Source organism: Oikopleura dioica, chromosome 1, assembly GCF_907165135.1.
Source record: "Oikopleura dioica chromosome 1, OKI2018_I68_1.0, whole genome shotgun sequence".
Classification (NCBI taxonomy): domain Eukaryota; kingdom Metazoa; phylum Chordata; class Appendicularia; order Copelata; family Oikopleuridae; genus Oikopleura; species Oikopleura dioica.
Window position 1 is genome coordinate 457,616 of NC_137291.1, and position 15,466 is coordinate 473,081.

The following is a 15,466-nucleotide window of genomic DNA, read 5'->3' on the forward strand; positions in this document are numbered from 1 at the left end:
TGTCATCAAGAACAGAGAAAAAGGGAAGATTAAAATACAAATGGTAGAAATGTTGTAACCACTTGCTTGTAACCACTTGATACCAACTCTGATGACATTACTACCATTTGCTTCCAAAAGTGGTGTCAATGGTAACATGCTTAAATTACTTTGGGCGACCTTCAGTAACGCTAGTAGTTATTGAGAACTATTCTGCATGCATAGTTCGTTTCGATCGTTTCCCAATCAGATTGGTTTGAAAAATTAAATTTCGGCATTTGGTCGAATTTTGATGTCATACTACCGAGTTTAAAAATCAGTTTTTGAGTTTATTGAATTTTGCCTTTTTAGAGAAGGAATGATCGTTTGATTTAGTTTGTTTCTTCCTTTGGTGGAGCTTCGCCGGTCAATTTAACAGAAGGATAAACCGTGTCAATATCGTTCCATGATTCGTATCCATCGATAACCATCACACGAAATCCACTCATTTGGACCATATCATCAGAGTGAAAATGAACAGTGACATCTGAATCAAAAGAAATTCGAGTTCCCTTAAATAAAAATTAAAAAAAAGAGAGATTAAAAGAATATCATACTGTTAGTTGTCCACTAAACTCATAATCTTGTCCATTGCTATCGCGGAATACAAGAAAATCATAATGTTGCTCCGTGTTAAAGGAAGTAAACTCAAAAGTGAGGCCGTCGAACGTGGAATAAAATTTGTTGGTGCATCTTGCCATGTCTTGGTAATGGGATGGGTAGTTTTCCGATCTAAAAAAAGAGATTTTTAGAAAAAATCTCATGCGCAATCTCTGCTGACTTGCCCTAGTCATATATAAAAAAAGAATGATCGGGGAAGCTGACAAATTTAAAGTCCCAATTTTGCTTTTTTTTAATCCGAATTTTCAAAGTGAAAACAATTTGGTATAAATTTATTATACACTAGATATACTGTACTAGAATTTATCAATAAACGATATTTGTATTATAATTTGTTTAATTAACGCCGGAACGCATAAATTTTTTTCAAGGTTGAACGCAGATCGTACCAATTAATTGGTATGCCCCTTTTACCGATTTTTAACAATGAAATTGATAAGTCTACTGATTAAATGATAGAGATAAATAATTCTCAGACGCTTTGCTTCAATTTCATCCACATATTATATAATATAATTTATATTAATATAAATATGAGTAAATATGCGTTTATTCCAAATGTGTCGACAGACGACGTAATGGCGATTTATTGTTGAAAGAATAAAAAATATTCGAGTTCAAAATTTTGTTCAATAGCTAAAATCAATAATTTTCAGAAAAATTTTTTTGACATCGGAATCGAATTCCTCGATAAAAAGTAGCTCCATAAGTGGGGGTTCATTTTTTTCTAGCGTAAAATAAAAGTTGAGTTATGTGGCTTTAAAGAACCTTGTACCAATTAATTGGTCGCCCTGCGTTTCGGCGTTTAATAAAACTGATGGCATTGATAAACCTCCTTTACATGTTTTGAGAATGAATCGTACATCGTTCCAATGTCATTATCCCTCCTCGGCCAAAGCCAATTTTCAGTCACGTTTTTAACGAGTTCATGAAAATTGTTTCCCTATCTTTCAAAGTTATGATTTAAGGACATGAAAGAGAATAAAGATATCAGTGATTTCTGTAAATTTTATAATATCGGACGTGCACTTAGCATTCCGAATTCACGACAAAAGAATGAGATTTGAATGGTACGATTTTCCCGCGCTTAAAAAAGGGACTTGTCTATTTTGAGATCATACTACGCATCGCAGTTAAATAAGATGAAGATATGATACCTTAATCCTAGTACAAGGCTTGTTCTACAAGCAACGTTCCATTACCGACGGATAATTATGATGCGTGAGTGGTACCGAAAATCCCTATTCATTTCAAATAACCCCTTTGATGCAAAAATATTTGAATATCTTACTCAAAATAGCCAAAGCCAGAAACATAATACATATAATCCCCATCGCAGATTCCAAAAGTTGAACCGGATATAAATGGACCGTTGGTTGAGAGTGTCGTTGCAAAGTCGTAGTTGTTGCTTTAAGCAGAGTTCGAAATCTCACAGCCTTTTTTATCGACCAAATCGGACAAAATGATTATTTTGGATATTTTTTCAACATCTCTCGCTGTTGTTGAGAAGAAAACTTTTGGACCTTTTTTCCTCCTCTTGACGTGGGCTATCTGAAAATAGAAATAAACCTTACAAATTCGAATTTTTGTCAAACTGCCCCACACCTCCATTAAGGTGTCACATTTTTTGTCCCAAGATTTGCTCAAAAATGTCCAGAAGTTTGAAACATGGCCCAAAAAAAGTCGTCCCATCAAACTCACTTAAAATTGTTCTTGTTTTCCCAAAAGTGTGATAAATTTCTCACTTTTTCTTCAAAAAAACAAAGCATAAGTAACGATGGCTTTAGTTTATCCTTCAATCTAATTTTCTGTTATAAAGAGAATGTTATTAAGAGAAATCGGATAATTGATCAGAATTAACTCATTATTGAAATAAACTGTGGAAAAAAATTTATCTGCATTTAAAATTTGTAAATATATATTATAATAACATTACAATAAATTATACTATAATATATATTTATATAAAAAATATTCTATATGAAAAATTAATTTGCTTAGAATTTTAAACCCTGTCTTGAGATACCAGGTTCTGTTGGTGGACCAGATGGTGGACTTAAAAGGATATTAAATTTTGGTTGCAAATATAAAAGACTAACCCGCTAGTTGCAGCAGTAGTCGCAGCAGCGCCGACTCCAAGAAGAACGAAGATACTGATGAAGATGCAAGGGCAGAAGATGCAGCCTATAATAACGTAGCAGACTGCATTGTTGCTAGATTTTTGCTGTTGGATGACAACCGGAGCTGGAGCTGGTGAGGGTGGAGCCGACGGAGCTAAATTTCCTTTTATTTTTTTTTAAATAAATTGAGGAAAAATGTCGGGCACACTCTATGATTCTTGAATAACCCTCGATTTGCCGGGATTTTCCCCTCATCTTCGGTCCGCTGGGACTTTTGGCGCAAATTCCGGCGAACCGAGGACAAGAATTTCAAAGTCTCTAGTAAAAGTGAAACTGTTTGGGAATATTTTGATAACTAATGCCTGGCCCTTCACAAAGAACGAGAAAGACATAAAATGAAGAAATTTTTAAAATATATTTTTATGTTAAGGAGCACAGGTTTCCGGGGTGGGGAGTAAATTGAGAGGTCCCAATTTGCTCCAAATTTTTAAATTTATTTAAAAATCAATAGTTTAAAGTCAAGAATCTAGTCTGCTAACCAAAAAATGAGAAACGGTTACTTTTAACTTTTCTTCTGAGAAGAGACGTTTTTTCGGCTCAATATTTTTATAAACGTCTCTTCATAAATTTCATATAAATAAATTGCCAAAATAACATCTAGTTTGACTTTATTTATTTCAGCAAAAGGTATTTTTCTCAGAACATGAGCATCATTATTAATAAGGATACCGTGTCAGTGCAGATTTATATTAGAAAAGACTTTTTTTGATTCGATAATTTTTTAAATGTTCCTTCTCTTAATATAAATAAAAGGGAAAAAAATCACCTTTTTTTTCAACTGTTCAAAGAGTCAACCCTTGGCTGCGCAGGGCGGCATTATTCAGTATCCCCTAATTTTTAGGCTGATGATTAAACTTGCTTTGCTTAGCTTCAAACCCAATTTTAGAGAATATATCAACGCCCCTCAAGTCAAGCGGCCCTGTTACAATTTTATTTTCTATCTTACGTGGAGCATTTTGTTGAACATTCAGAATCATTTTCGACTCTTTCCTGCTTTTTGTAAACTGGAGAAAAAACTATAATTCATCAATAAGTAAATACCAAAATGGAACATTCTAGAAAAAAGACATAATTGTGTTATTGTAAAAGTTCAAATAATTGCCATTTATTTGCGAAATGATTGACCTCTTATAGTATAAGACTTATACTTTATTGATATTCTATGGGTTAAATGAGCAGACAAATCAGAAAATAAATAATCGTGTGTAATTGATAAACTAAATCTTTTGAAAGAATATCCTGCAGATAATAACGGTTGTAAATTAACAACCTTCTGAAAAGGTCCTTGGCGCGGTTATGTTAAACAAAACTATTTTGATTTTTTCTAGAAAATAATAATAATTACAAAAATTCATAAACAATGAATTAGTTAAAAATAAGACATGAGTTCGAAATCTCTGGGCAATTATTTCTAAATTTCCTGTCGTCCAACCCACAGCTTGAATTTTCCAAGGGCTAAGGAAGAAGCTGGTCTTTATGGCACTATTGAGAAAAGCGTCTTTTCTGGCACTGAAATTTGATTTTGTGAATTTTCAAAGCCCCGCTATATTATAATGACATGAGTTTTGCCATGCGAAATGTACTGGACTCTATGTGACTGTAGCATATTTATTACACAGTGGGTAAAACACTGGGCTTTGCTTGAGTGTGTGTTTTGTAGAGAAACTATTGCATGAGTGAGTGATCCTTGCGGATCGTGCACAGAAAGGGCGAGGTAAAACAGCTGATAGGAAGTGAGAACAGTTGATTCTCGGCGGAAACGGCCGTATCTATCTAAGCTCAACGGGATACCGTATAAGGTTTCGGGAAACCTTACGTTTCATGTCTCATACGTAGTCATGGGTGAATACACATGAATGCGACGCGGTATTCCTTGTACCACCGGTTTCACAGGTGAAACCGGTTGATTGATTACTTCTACACTGCGCCACCTAACAATTATCACCCTATAAAACTGGAACTGTTCTCAACTAAACACGCACACTTTACGCACATTCAATAAACGGTCACTTAGACTTGGACATGTAGTCCTTTTTGTACGCAGGCAGCGTTGGCCAGTCCCGGAACCTTTTAACCGATTGAGGACTTTATGTCACTCACATCAATAAAAGCCAAAATTTTACCACGAACGAAGCATATCCAAAAATTTTGAATTCTGATTGTCAGTCTCTCAGAGTCTGCTATTAACATTTAAAAATTTCGAACTCTACCGGTGCCGATTTGGGCAGCGGATTTCAGTTATCCTGTATGTCTGCCCTCTTTAGTAATCTTTATTCTGGTGTTGTCTCGTGGAAGAATAAAACGTTCCGCCAGGTTTTTGAGCGATTCGAGCAAGTGCGATACTCGGCTCTTCGCCTAAAACAGATTGCAAACAATACGATCGTCTTGCCTTCCCGTTCAGATGTTGAGTCAGATTTCAATGACTGCGGCGAAAAAATTTTGGACTTCAACAAATCATCGTCAAAGAAAAAAATTGTCTCGGAGTGTTCGCTAGCTATTTATGACTGTATTCGAATGAATGATTATCCATGTGATGTATTTACTGTTGAAACGTATGATGGGTTCTTGGTCGAAATTAATCGCCTCAGAAATGTGGGAAAACCAGCAGTGCTTCTTCAACATGGGATTCTTGGAGATTCGGGTCATTGGGTTTCTGCCGGACCAGAACATGGGCTCGGTAAGTTGCAAAATTGGATGATATTCGACTGCAAATAATCTCCCTAAGGGCATAAAAATGTGAACATAAGGGGATGGTGGTCGAGAATGAGACCCGGTTTTTCTAAAAAATTCAATATTTTCTTTTGTCGAGCCGTTTTCTCTTTACAAATAAATAGAAAATGGTTCGTGAAGCCTGTTTCAACGATAAAATTGGCTCTCGCTCAGTTTTAACCCATAATTCTGACAACAGAATATAAAAGTAGATAAAAAAATCCGCAAAATTCATTTTCTGGGGGTATTTTGAGTGATTTCTTCTCGAATTTTTAAGGGAAAATATTTTCTAAACTCCACGCTTTTACGTCGACTTAACCATTATCTCTTCGAAAACTAAAGGAGAAATTCCGTTACTCAGGTGGTTTTGGCTCAATCTTGGTCAAAATGTACATTATTCTCGACCACAACCCCCTTAAGGATTTTCCAGAAAATTAAAAACTCTACTGTGTATTTCAGCGTACCTACTTTTCAAAGAAGGCTACGATGATGAACCCCTGCCCGCATGAAAAATTTGTCACCCCTGCCCGCATATCGACCTACGCGTAGGTCGGGCCTTTTGAGGGTCTTTCAATCGTGATAAAATTTTCGAAAGGATATGAATGGAAAGATTAAAGGCTGAGCTATCTCCTGGACATAATCAAATTTCAAATGTCAAATGTTAAATGTGAACAAATGCCGTTTTTCCAAAAGTATAATTGGGGTGGTGTCTGGAATCGACAAAAAAATTCCGACAAAAATTTTCAAAAAAAAGACACTTCAGAAAAAATACTCTTAAAATTTTTTGAGAAAATTTTTTTCTGAAAACTATGCAGAAATGGCTTTTTCAGGCCATAATGGACATTTCTAGGCAATTTCGAGAAATTTTTGTAAGCGCACCAGATAATGGTGGGCGATTGAAATTGACATGAAAAAATTGAAAATTTTTGTCGGGATTATATTGTCGATTCCAGACACCTCCCCGTATAATTGCGTTTAAAAGCCAATTTACCTACGCGTAGGTCGATATGCGGGCAGGGGTTAAGCATATTTATTTTGCATTATAAACTTTACAATAACATTTATAATACAAAGTTAAACAAAGTATACAAAGCCTTTTCCCACGCCGTTGGAACCTTGATTTCTCATTTTTTTAATCCCATTGCGGTTCAAATAGTTTTGATTGAAGAATCAAAATTTTTAATATTCGAAATTTATAAAAATATTCTCTGGCATTGTTGAAAAATCATAAATGTTTTTAAGCTCACCATCAAACTATTGATATTATGAGTGCAATCAAAAAATTACTTCTGCTTCTTCTGGCATCACATTCGAGATTGAAAAACTTGACGCCGATTTTTGTGCTGAGGATCTTGTATTCAAAGATGAAAATGAAGATGAATATGCCTTTTCTGGAAATATCACAGAGGTAATATTACTTAAACAGTCTCGTTATCGTTTCTGTATGGGCTAACGGCTTTATTAAATTCTCAGGAATTATTTTTTATTTTTAATTTTAGGTTGCCCGCTTTTCGTTTTCTTCTCCTTTCGTCTGTATTCATTATCGAGGCAATACAACTTCAAATATACGCTTTTTGATATCGATCGAAGCGGGATTCGAGCAAAGAAACAACATAAGCGTCATTCATCCTCTCGTCATGTCGAAGACCCTTTCAAGATACGCAAAAGCAAGAAATGAATAAAAATAAAAGAGGTTGAATACTCACGTGGGCCATTGACCATCCATCATTTCTTTTGTTTGGAATTTTGAAAAAGTTTGCGACTGTCACTGCTTGTTATTGCCAAATTGGTAAATACACTTTAGCAGTTGGAGAAGAAACTGAAGGGCTGAAAATTCTCTTTATATTATAGAAGTTTATATTAAATGAGCAAAATTAAAATCAAACTAGATCAACAACTACCTTTTATTTAGTTTACTCTTAAAATAAACATTTTTACAAAATCGATTGATTCTTTTGAGAATACGAACGAGAGTTAAAATTCAGATAAAAATTTGATCTTTCTTTTTTTTTCAATTTCATTCAAATTTTAAGTGTTTAGTATATAGACTATTTAATACAGTATAAAGACAAAATTTTCTGTTTATTTTAGATTTCTTGGGTAGTAAAGAATACGAGGAGATAATTTTATTCACAAAATTTTTTCGGTGCATAAGAAATTTTGACAAAAAAAAATGGCATCAAAAATTCAAAATTTGCAGACTTTTTCTTATGAAAACCTTTGTTTTTCTCTTTTATTCTAATTAAAATTAAGGGTATAAACTAAGGGTAAGCGAGTATTTAACCTTTTCATTTTATTTACGCTGTAATGTTAAAGTTGCCCTGAGATATAATCTCTCATTTTCTCAAATGATTATACCACTTTCGTTAATGTCTCTTTTCAATGTCTTATTTTCAAAAAGAAAAATCATTTGCTTTTCGAATCGTATATTCTCAACTTACAGTGATCTTGAACTCTTTTCATTCCACCCCAAAGTTGAGCTAGAAGTAAAACTTTAGAAACAAATTAATATCTTTTGAAGTGGCAGTAGGTCGGCAACTGCAAGTTACTGCCAGCCCTTGAAAAATGTAACTGCAACTGCCAACTTGGCAGTGCCAAGTAACTGCCGACATTGGCAGCTGCTAGTGGCAGTCGTGGACAAATTTCGAACTCTCTTATCAGCGATTTAAAATGGGCGCTGCTTCGCTACAAATGCATGAGAATAGCGAATTTCGCTTCGCTACTTGTGTGTCGTATATGACACACGGATGCATTGAAATTGTGTCATTCACTACCTACGGTAGTAAAGGTAGTAAGAGAAAAAAGTTTCGGTAAAACTACAGAAATATTGTGAGCTTATTTTCTGATTAATATTTCGGTAATAGCCGAAACTTTCTTTCATTTTTACCCCCTTTTTGAGCAAAAATATTTCGGCAGGCTACCGAAATCTTTCTCACTTTTAACTTAAAAGTTTTAAGTCCTTATCAAGCAAAAACATTTCGGCAAAAAAAGCGTTGACGATCATATAATCTCATCGATTCTTTTGCAAGAAAATTATTATATCTAATTGCCGCTACCTCGGGGCTCCGCCCCTTCGGGCCTAAGATGCCGGGGTCTAGTCTAGGGTTACTAGGGTTACGTAGTATAGTCTATACTGTATAGAAAAATGTTTCGGTAAAAGCGACCGAAATATAAATCATTTTCAAGGGGTCAGATGTGATAAATATTTCGGCAGGCAGCCGAATGAATCTTACAAATAAGACACGTTTTTAGGAAAAAATATTTCGGTACGAGCCGAAATAAAAATCAGAAATTGATGTCTTTTGAGCAATAAAGTTTCGGCAGTTTTCTCCATTCTCATCCTGATAAGCCCTAGTATGTGCATTGAATGAGTTTGGCTTCTGATGAGTTTTCACCTCAAAAATCTCGAGTAATTTTCTGTTCTCATATCAGAAGGAGATCATTTCTCGGGCTTTATTTTGGAAAAATGGTGGAACCCAATGATTAAAAATTAAAACCGTCGTATTTGCTTAACGCGCGAGCGCACAAAATTTTTTCCCCGGTGAGCGCACGGCGCCCCGAACTCGGGGCAACCCCCTTTTTCTGTTCTAGCGCAAAATCAGTCCAATCTTAAATCAAAATAAGTCTTTGGCAAGTATTCTTAAACACTTTTAATTATTTTTTAAAGTGAAAAAAGAATAATATAAATAGAAAATCCGACTTGAATCCGATAATAACTGATGACATCAGTCTGATGTTTCAATTTTAAGAGTTTTACGAATGAAAAATCGGAAAGATATAAAAACTCTTTTGTTTCTTCGGTAAAAATTCGGGTTATTGCTAAGATAACAGTTTGGGCAAGTTTTTTTATGAAAATAACAAAATTTCAAAATAATTTTATGTATTTTTGCCCAAAGTTGCCTTTTCTTATCAATACCAAAATCAAAAATTTTCAGAAAAAAAGTTTTTTTCGACGTCAAAACTGTTTTTCTCGTAAAATTTTAGCCCCAAAAAGATGGGGTCTCGAAAAATTTTGTCCACAAAAAATTGGAGAAAATTGAGGATAAAGGGGCTCCGCCCCGAGTTCGGGGCCCCGTGCGCTCACGCGTTGAATAAAAAATAGGGTGAGGGGGCACCAGCAAAAATGACGGAACAAACTTACCCGAGGGGGATAGGCTAGGGTTAGTTAGGATTACTGAAGGTCACCCTAAGTAACCCTAGACTAGACCCCGGCATCTTAGGCCCATGGGGCGGAGCCCCGAGGTAGCGGCAATTAGATATCATAATTTTCTTCCAAAAGAATCGATGAGATTATATGATCGTCAACGCTTTTTTTGCCGAAAAGTTTTTGCTTGATAAGGACTAAAAAGTGAGGAAGATTTCGGAAGCCTGCCGAAATATTTTTGCTCAAAAAGGGGGAAAAATGAAAGAAAGTTTCGGCTGTTACCGAAATATTAATCAGAAAATAATCACAATATTTTGTTTGGTATTTTATTTGTAGTAAAGCTTTCGGTAGCAAGCTACCATCATCAGTACTAAAAAAGTTGTAAAATATTGGAACGAAGAAGTCTTTTCACCTTTGAGAGGCTTTTAAGGCACACTAAAGTTTCGAAAGAGAAAATTGGAGATAGTTGAATTTGGTCTAGAAAAAACTATAACCGACTCTGTTCTAAGCTCTATTTTAAGCTTAACTACAAATAAAATACCAAACAAAATATCTTATGATGTCAAACAACCAGAGAACTCACAATATTTCTGTAGTTTTACCGAAACATTTTTCCTTACTACCTTAACTACACATTGTCGTAAGTAGGACTTTTTTTCCGCCGGAGGAGAAATGTTATTTTTGGGTTGTGGGTCGGGTTTAGGTATCTGCCTGGGACTAAGTTCGAGCTCATCCTGATTGGGCTCGAGCTTGTATCAGAATTCGAAATTTATTGGCAGTACTGCCACGACTGCCACAGGCAGCTGCCAATTTCGGCAGTCACATGGCAGTGGCAGTTACATTTTTCAAGGGCTGGCAGTACCTGGCAGCTGCCAACCTACTGCCACCTCGAAAGATATTATTAATATCATATTAATTTCGGTGTTTCCTACCTGAGTTTTCTTCAACTCAAGCGCACACTCTTTTAAAGATTTCACTTCGAATTTAGTTCAACGTTACAAACTTTTGTGAAGACTTAACAAAAATTTTTGCAAAGTCGCCGCCCAACACCCTCACAAAGATGCTCTAAATGCGGGGGTTTGAGTCTGGAGAGGGCCATTTTCGGCATTATTGCCATTTTTGGTCTTCAGACCCGCCTTCAATAAATTACCCTAACTCTCCATCATAAATAGAAAAAAAAATCTCCGAAAATTTCCGCTTGGTGGGGGGGTCGACTAAAAATTTTTCTGCGACCACTCTCTCATTATTTGTCTAAGAAAATATTTCGTAGCGAGTTTCCTTACACCGACCAAATCCTTACACCGACCAAAATCCTTACACCGACCATTTTCAGAATTTGGTCTGTGTAAGGAATTGGTCGGTGTAAGGATATGGTCGGTGTAAGGAAATACCATTAATTTCTTTCTAAAGTTCTCTAGAACCACAAAAAACAACGCTTATGATCCAAATTCTCTCCCGAGACCTATATTATTCAATCTTTTGAATCAAAAAAGACATTTATATCTCAGATATGGTAGACGACGGGTTTCATTCTTTATAAAGAATCATTCTTTAGAAAAAGAATCATTCTTTGAAAATAAAGAATCATTCTTTTTCGGGTGGCTCCAAAAAGAATGATTCTTTTTTGTTTTGATAAATGCTGCTCTAGAAAATACTTGTTGAAGACTTAGTGTGAGCTTCCTCTTCAATTTTTCTGCAGATTCTAACGGAAATCACAGAAACCAGAAGCTATTGAGCGCTTCGCGCCTGTTTTTAAAGGAATCTTGAGAAAGTTTAGATTATATGATCGAAAAAAATTATCACTGTGGCAATATTTTCGTAAAAAATAATTAGAAACAATTTTTTCTAGAATATCGGAAAAAGAATGAAGCCCGTTTTTTCGCCGGGAAATAAACGGCTTTCATTCTTTGCGAAAAAGAATCATTCTTTATAAAGAATGAAACCCGTCGTCAGCCCTCAGATATCGTCTCTTTTATATGTTTAACTTGTCGAGAAGACTGTTTTTAACTTAGTTTGACTTTAAAAATTTTTAAAAAAAGAATCGAAATGGGCAGTTTTTGGCAGTCGACTGGCAGCTGCCAGTGGCAGCTGCCGATTTTGGCAGCCATTTGGCAGTGACAGTTGCAATTTAAAAAAAACTGGCAGTCGCTTGGCAGTGGCAGTCGCCTTTTTTACTAATCGCAAATATTATATCATTTATCATCGTCAGATTTATTAAGAATCAAATTTTTGGCCGATTAATATTGTTTTGATACAGATCGAAATTTAATGGAGCTTTTTCTCAATAGCACGAGCTGTTTCGAGAGCTTTGCTGGTCATTCGAGGAAGGTCGGTCATCGGTGCATCTCCAGCGTATAAAAAGAGCACGATTACGCCCATTACATTGCCAGTTTTGAGTTCGAGCTCGACAGTTTCTCCGGCAGCGCCAAGCTCGATGTTTGTGAATGGTTCATCGACTTCCATCGTACCACATTTCTTTGCCCCATTGACGGATAAGTAATTTGTTGTGCAAGAAGCCATATCGGTTGTAAAATCTTTTAATGGATGATATAATTAACAGTCTGATATCATTTTAAAGCAATCAGGAGACGTCACAAACAGAGCGACATCATAAACGGCGGAAATTTCTTCCAAAACGGGGAAATTTCTTAAAAAAAATGAGTCTATCTATCAAATTCGGCGCGGGTCGCATATAACAATAAGAAGATATGTGCTTTGCGCCAGATTTGATAGAATTATCAGAGATCGAAATACTGGTCTCAAATAAACGATATATCAAATATTAATGTCTCTTTTGATAAAAAAAATATCCGTCTGTTTGTTCTGTCTCCCAATCGCTTCCTAGGATCCCTAGGTCATCTTGTTTCTCCTTCCCTTAGTTTTTTTGCGCATCATAAGAAATAAAAATTGAATCAGAATTCGTTATAAAATTGAATTGAATAAAAACATGAAAAATTTTGGGCGGGCGGGCAAAAATAGCCTTTTTGAACGGCGTTCGCAATTAACGAACTGTGTTTGGAAAATCGAAGAAATCTCGATCGAAAATCGAGTTCTTCTATTTTCAAAATGCGTCCTGGCAACCCAATGAGTTCTCTATCAGAAAATGCGCGATCACAAAGAAAATCCTCACGACACAATTTTATTTCCTTGCAAAGTTTGCAAACGGCGTACGCAAAATTTCGAACGTGGCCGCCCTACACCCGCAAAATTTTACCGCCACCGAATTTTACATAATTTAAATATATTTTGGTTATATCATCTGTTCCTGTAATCGTTTCAGTTTCGCCGAATAATTCTTCTGTCAGTATTATGCTACCCGCTCCAAGATAGATTTTGTCCTCACTTTTTTTGGGTGTAAGAGAGATGTAACAATCACTCGCAGGCACAATAATATCGTCAAGAGAATATTCGTGTGTATCCGGATGTTTAAAGTTGCCCTCGCTGTCAAAGTAATTTGGAGAACTAAAAATAAAGATAAGCGAGAAAATATAGGGAGTTTGAGAGGGGAGTCGTCAATATTGATTTTCAGCGATGATCATGATTACGCTTATGTCGAGTTTTTATAATATATAAAGCATCATTAATAATGATAATGACATATTATAATCGGTTTAATAATGAAGCCTTTTTATAATACTATTGACATAAGGGGTCAATGAAAAATGGGTTCGGAAATCTTAATAAAGGGGGCGAGGGTGGGTTTTTGGTGGGTTTTTAGTGGGTTTTTATAAGTTGGGATGGGTGCCACCTCGATTCTTCAAGATGGGTTTTTCTATGGGTTTTAAGTGGGTATTTAGTGGGTTTTAATGGGTTTTAAGCGGGTCTTTGATGGCTTTAGACAACTTCGGCCCACCGATTACAAGGGAAAGTGTCAAACTGCGATTCTTCGTTCGCGACAAACTTTTCCCGAAAATAATACTGGTTACTGATTGGCCGGTAGGCCGAATACAGGCCTCTGATTGGCATATTTTTCCCATGGATTTTCCATGAAAGTTTGTCGCGAACGAAAAATCGCAGTTTGACATTCGCCCGATTACAACATTCCTTAGGGAAAAATAAGCAAAAAGAGAAGCGTTCGAGAGACATTCAAATGCTCATCCTTTTTGGCCGAAATCCCGGCGAACCGAGGATGAGGGGGAAATCCCAGCGAATTGAGGGTCATCCTCTCCTTTGATTTTTAATAAATTTTTGATTAAAAGTGGCCATTTTTATGATGACAGAATTACGGAAAATCGGAAAAAGTGGCATTGGTATACCTGAATAACATTGAAACAAGTCTGGTTTGACTTTAAAAATTAAAAAAAAAGTCACTCTAGAAACCCCCTTAGAAACCTATTAAAAACCCACCTTTAACCCATTTAAAACCCACTAAATGCCCATTCAAGAGAAACCCACCTAAAACCCACTTTATGAAAAACCCATCCCCACCTCAAAATATTTAGGTGGGTTTCCGACCCCAGGGGGTCATCACGTATACTGAAGGGGGTGGTGGTCGAGAATATGGGCTTATTTTGAACAAGATTGAGCCAAAACCAACTTAGATACGATATTGATTCTTTTGTTTTCGAAGAGATAAAGGTTAAGCGGATGTAAAAGCGTGAGGTTAAGAAAAGATTTTTTTTCAAAAATTCGAGAAAAAGTCGCTCAAAGTAACCCCCAAAAGTGAATTTTGTGGATTTTTGTCTCATCTTATACATTCTTTTGCCAAAATAATGGGTTGAAACTGAATGAGAGCCAGTTTAATTTACTAGCTCAGGCTTTACTAACCATTTTCTATTCATTCCTGAAGATAAAACTGCTCGACAAAAGGAAGAATTGAATTTTTTTGAAAAATCGGGTCTCATTCTCGACCACCACTTCCTAACGTCATTAAGGTAAACCGGAACAGAATTCGAAATCTTTGGGGCCAAAATTGTGAGCTCCCAAAGGGCCAGGTTACCATTTCGACTCAAAAATTTGTGGTCACTTTATCTATTCAGAAAAGACTATTTTTCAATACAGCGAGAACTCAAATAACGGAAACTCGGTACAAAAAACTGATCAAATGAATTTCGAGCTCATAACAGATTCAAAATGTGGCCGATTTTCGAAAAAAGCGGCGGAATTTCGAAGCAGGGAAATTTGAGTTTTCACTGTATTTCACTGAAAAAAGAAGGTTAAAAAATGTGCGGTTCGCGACCCTTTAATTTAAGGACAAATGCTTCTGTATCTTGATTGACATACTAGAATCCGACAAATCCGTCGATGCTGAGGTCATCGTCATCAGCCCAAACTTCGTCTCCGACAAGGAAATGAGCGCTGCCACCTGCCTGACAAAGGTTGTTATGTGGCTTATTAAAGTTAAAGATTGAGTCAAGAGAAAAATAGAAACCCATCTGAAATTTACTGGATTATGTCTCCTTTTAAAAATTTGACGAAAATGGCAAGTTCAGCTTGTGGTTGCTTCAAAATTTTTTTGATTTAAATTAATTTATCAAATTAAATGTCAATCAAATTTTGTCAACTTAAATCCCTAAAAAATTGAAATAACCAAAAAATATTTGTATTAGACATAGTCATTAGATATTCTCAGCCAGATTTGACCTCTTTAATAAAAAAATTTTAACTATATAATTACTTATATACTTTTCAAATTTCTTTTAACTTTTTTCCTGAGTCACCGGTTTCGGGGCCATCAGAAAATATAATGCAGCACCAATAAGAAGGACAGCAACGATGACGGGACCGACCAGTTTACTCGACATGATCGTTTGCCTTGTTTTGAACAGAATAAACTGAAGAAATGATGCATATA

General features: G+C 35.8%; 2 protein-coding genes and 1 long non-coding RNA gene across 3 annotated transcripts; all 3 read right to left on the reverse strand.

Moving 5' to 3' along the window:
• Positions 1 to 287: 287 nt before the first annotated feature.
• On the reverse strand, positions 288 to 2,044 carry LOC145711206 (uncharacterized). Its single transcript, XM_081788937.1, has 3 exons — positions 1,931 to 2,044; positions 576 to 750; positions 288 to 530 (listed from the first exon to the last, which is right to left on the reverse strand). The coding sequence occupies exons 1-3, from the start codon at positions 1,960 to 1,962 to the stop codon at positions 351 to 353; spliced, it is 387 nt and encodes a 128-aa protein (XP_081645063.1). The 5' UTR covers positions 1,963 to 2,044; the 3' UTR covers positions 288 to 350.
• A 592-nt stretch (positions 2,045 to 2,636) lies between these two features.
• Positions 2,637 to 3,813, reverse strand: LOC145702875 (uncharacterized). The gene is made up of 3 exons (XR_014134339.1): positions 3,766 to 3,813; positions 2,739 to 2,913; positions 2,637 to 2,694 (listed from the first exon to the last, which is right to left on the reverse strand). It is a non-coding gene; the product is annotated as an uncharacterized LOC145702875 (long non-coding RNA).
• Positions 3,814 to 11,865: 8,052 nt separating this feature from the next.
• LOC145708962 (uncharacterized) lies at positions 11,866 to 15,431 on the reverse strand. Its single transcript, XM_081786658.1, has 4 exons — positions 15,324 to 15,431; positions 14,896 to 15,002; positions 12,938 to 13,134; positions 11,866 to 12,206 (listed from the first exon to the last, which is right to left on the reverse strand). Exons 1-4 carry the CDS (start codon positions 15,414 to 15,416, stop codon positions 11,938 to 11,940), a joined length of 666 nt encoding a protein of 221 aa, XP_081642784.1. The 5' UTR covers positions 15,417 to 15,431; the 3' UTR covers positions 11,866 to 11,937.
• Between the last annotated feature and the right edge of the window lie 35 nt (positions 15,432 to 15,466).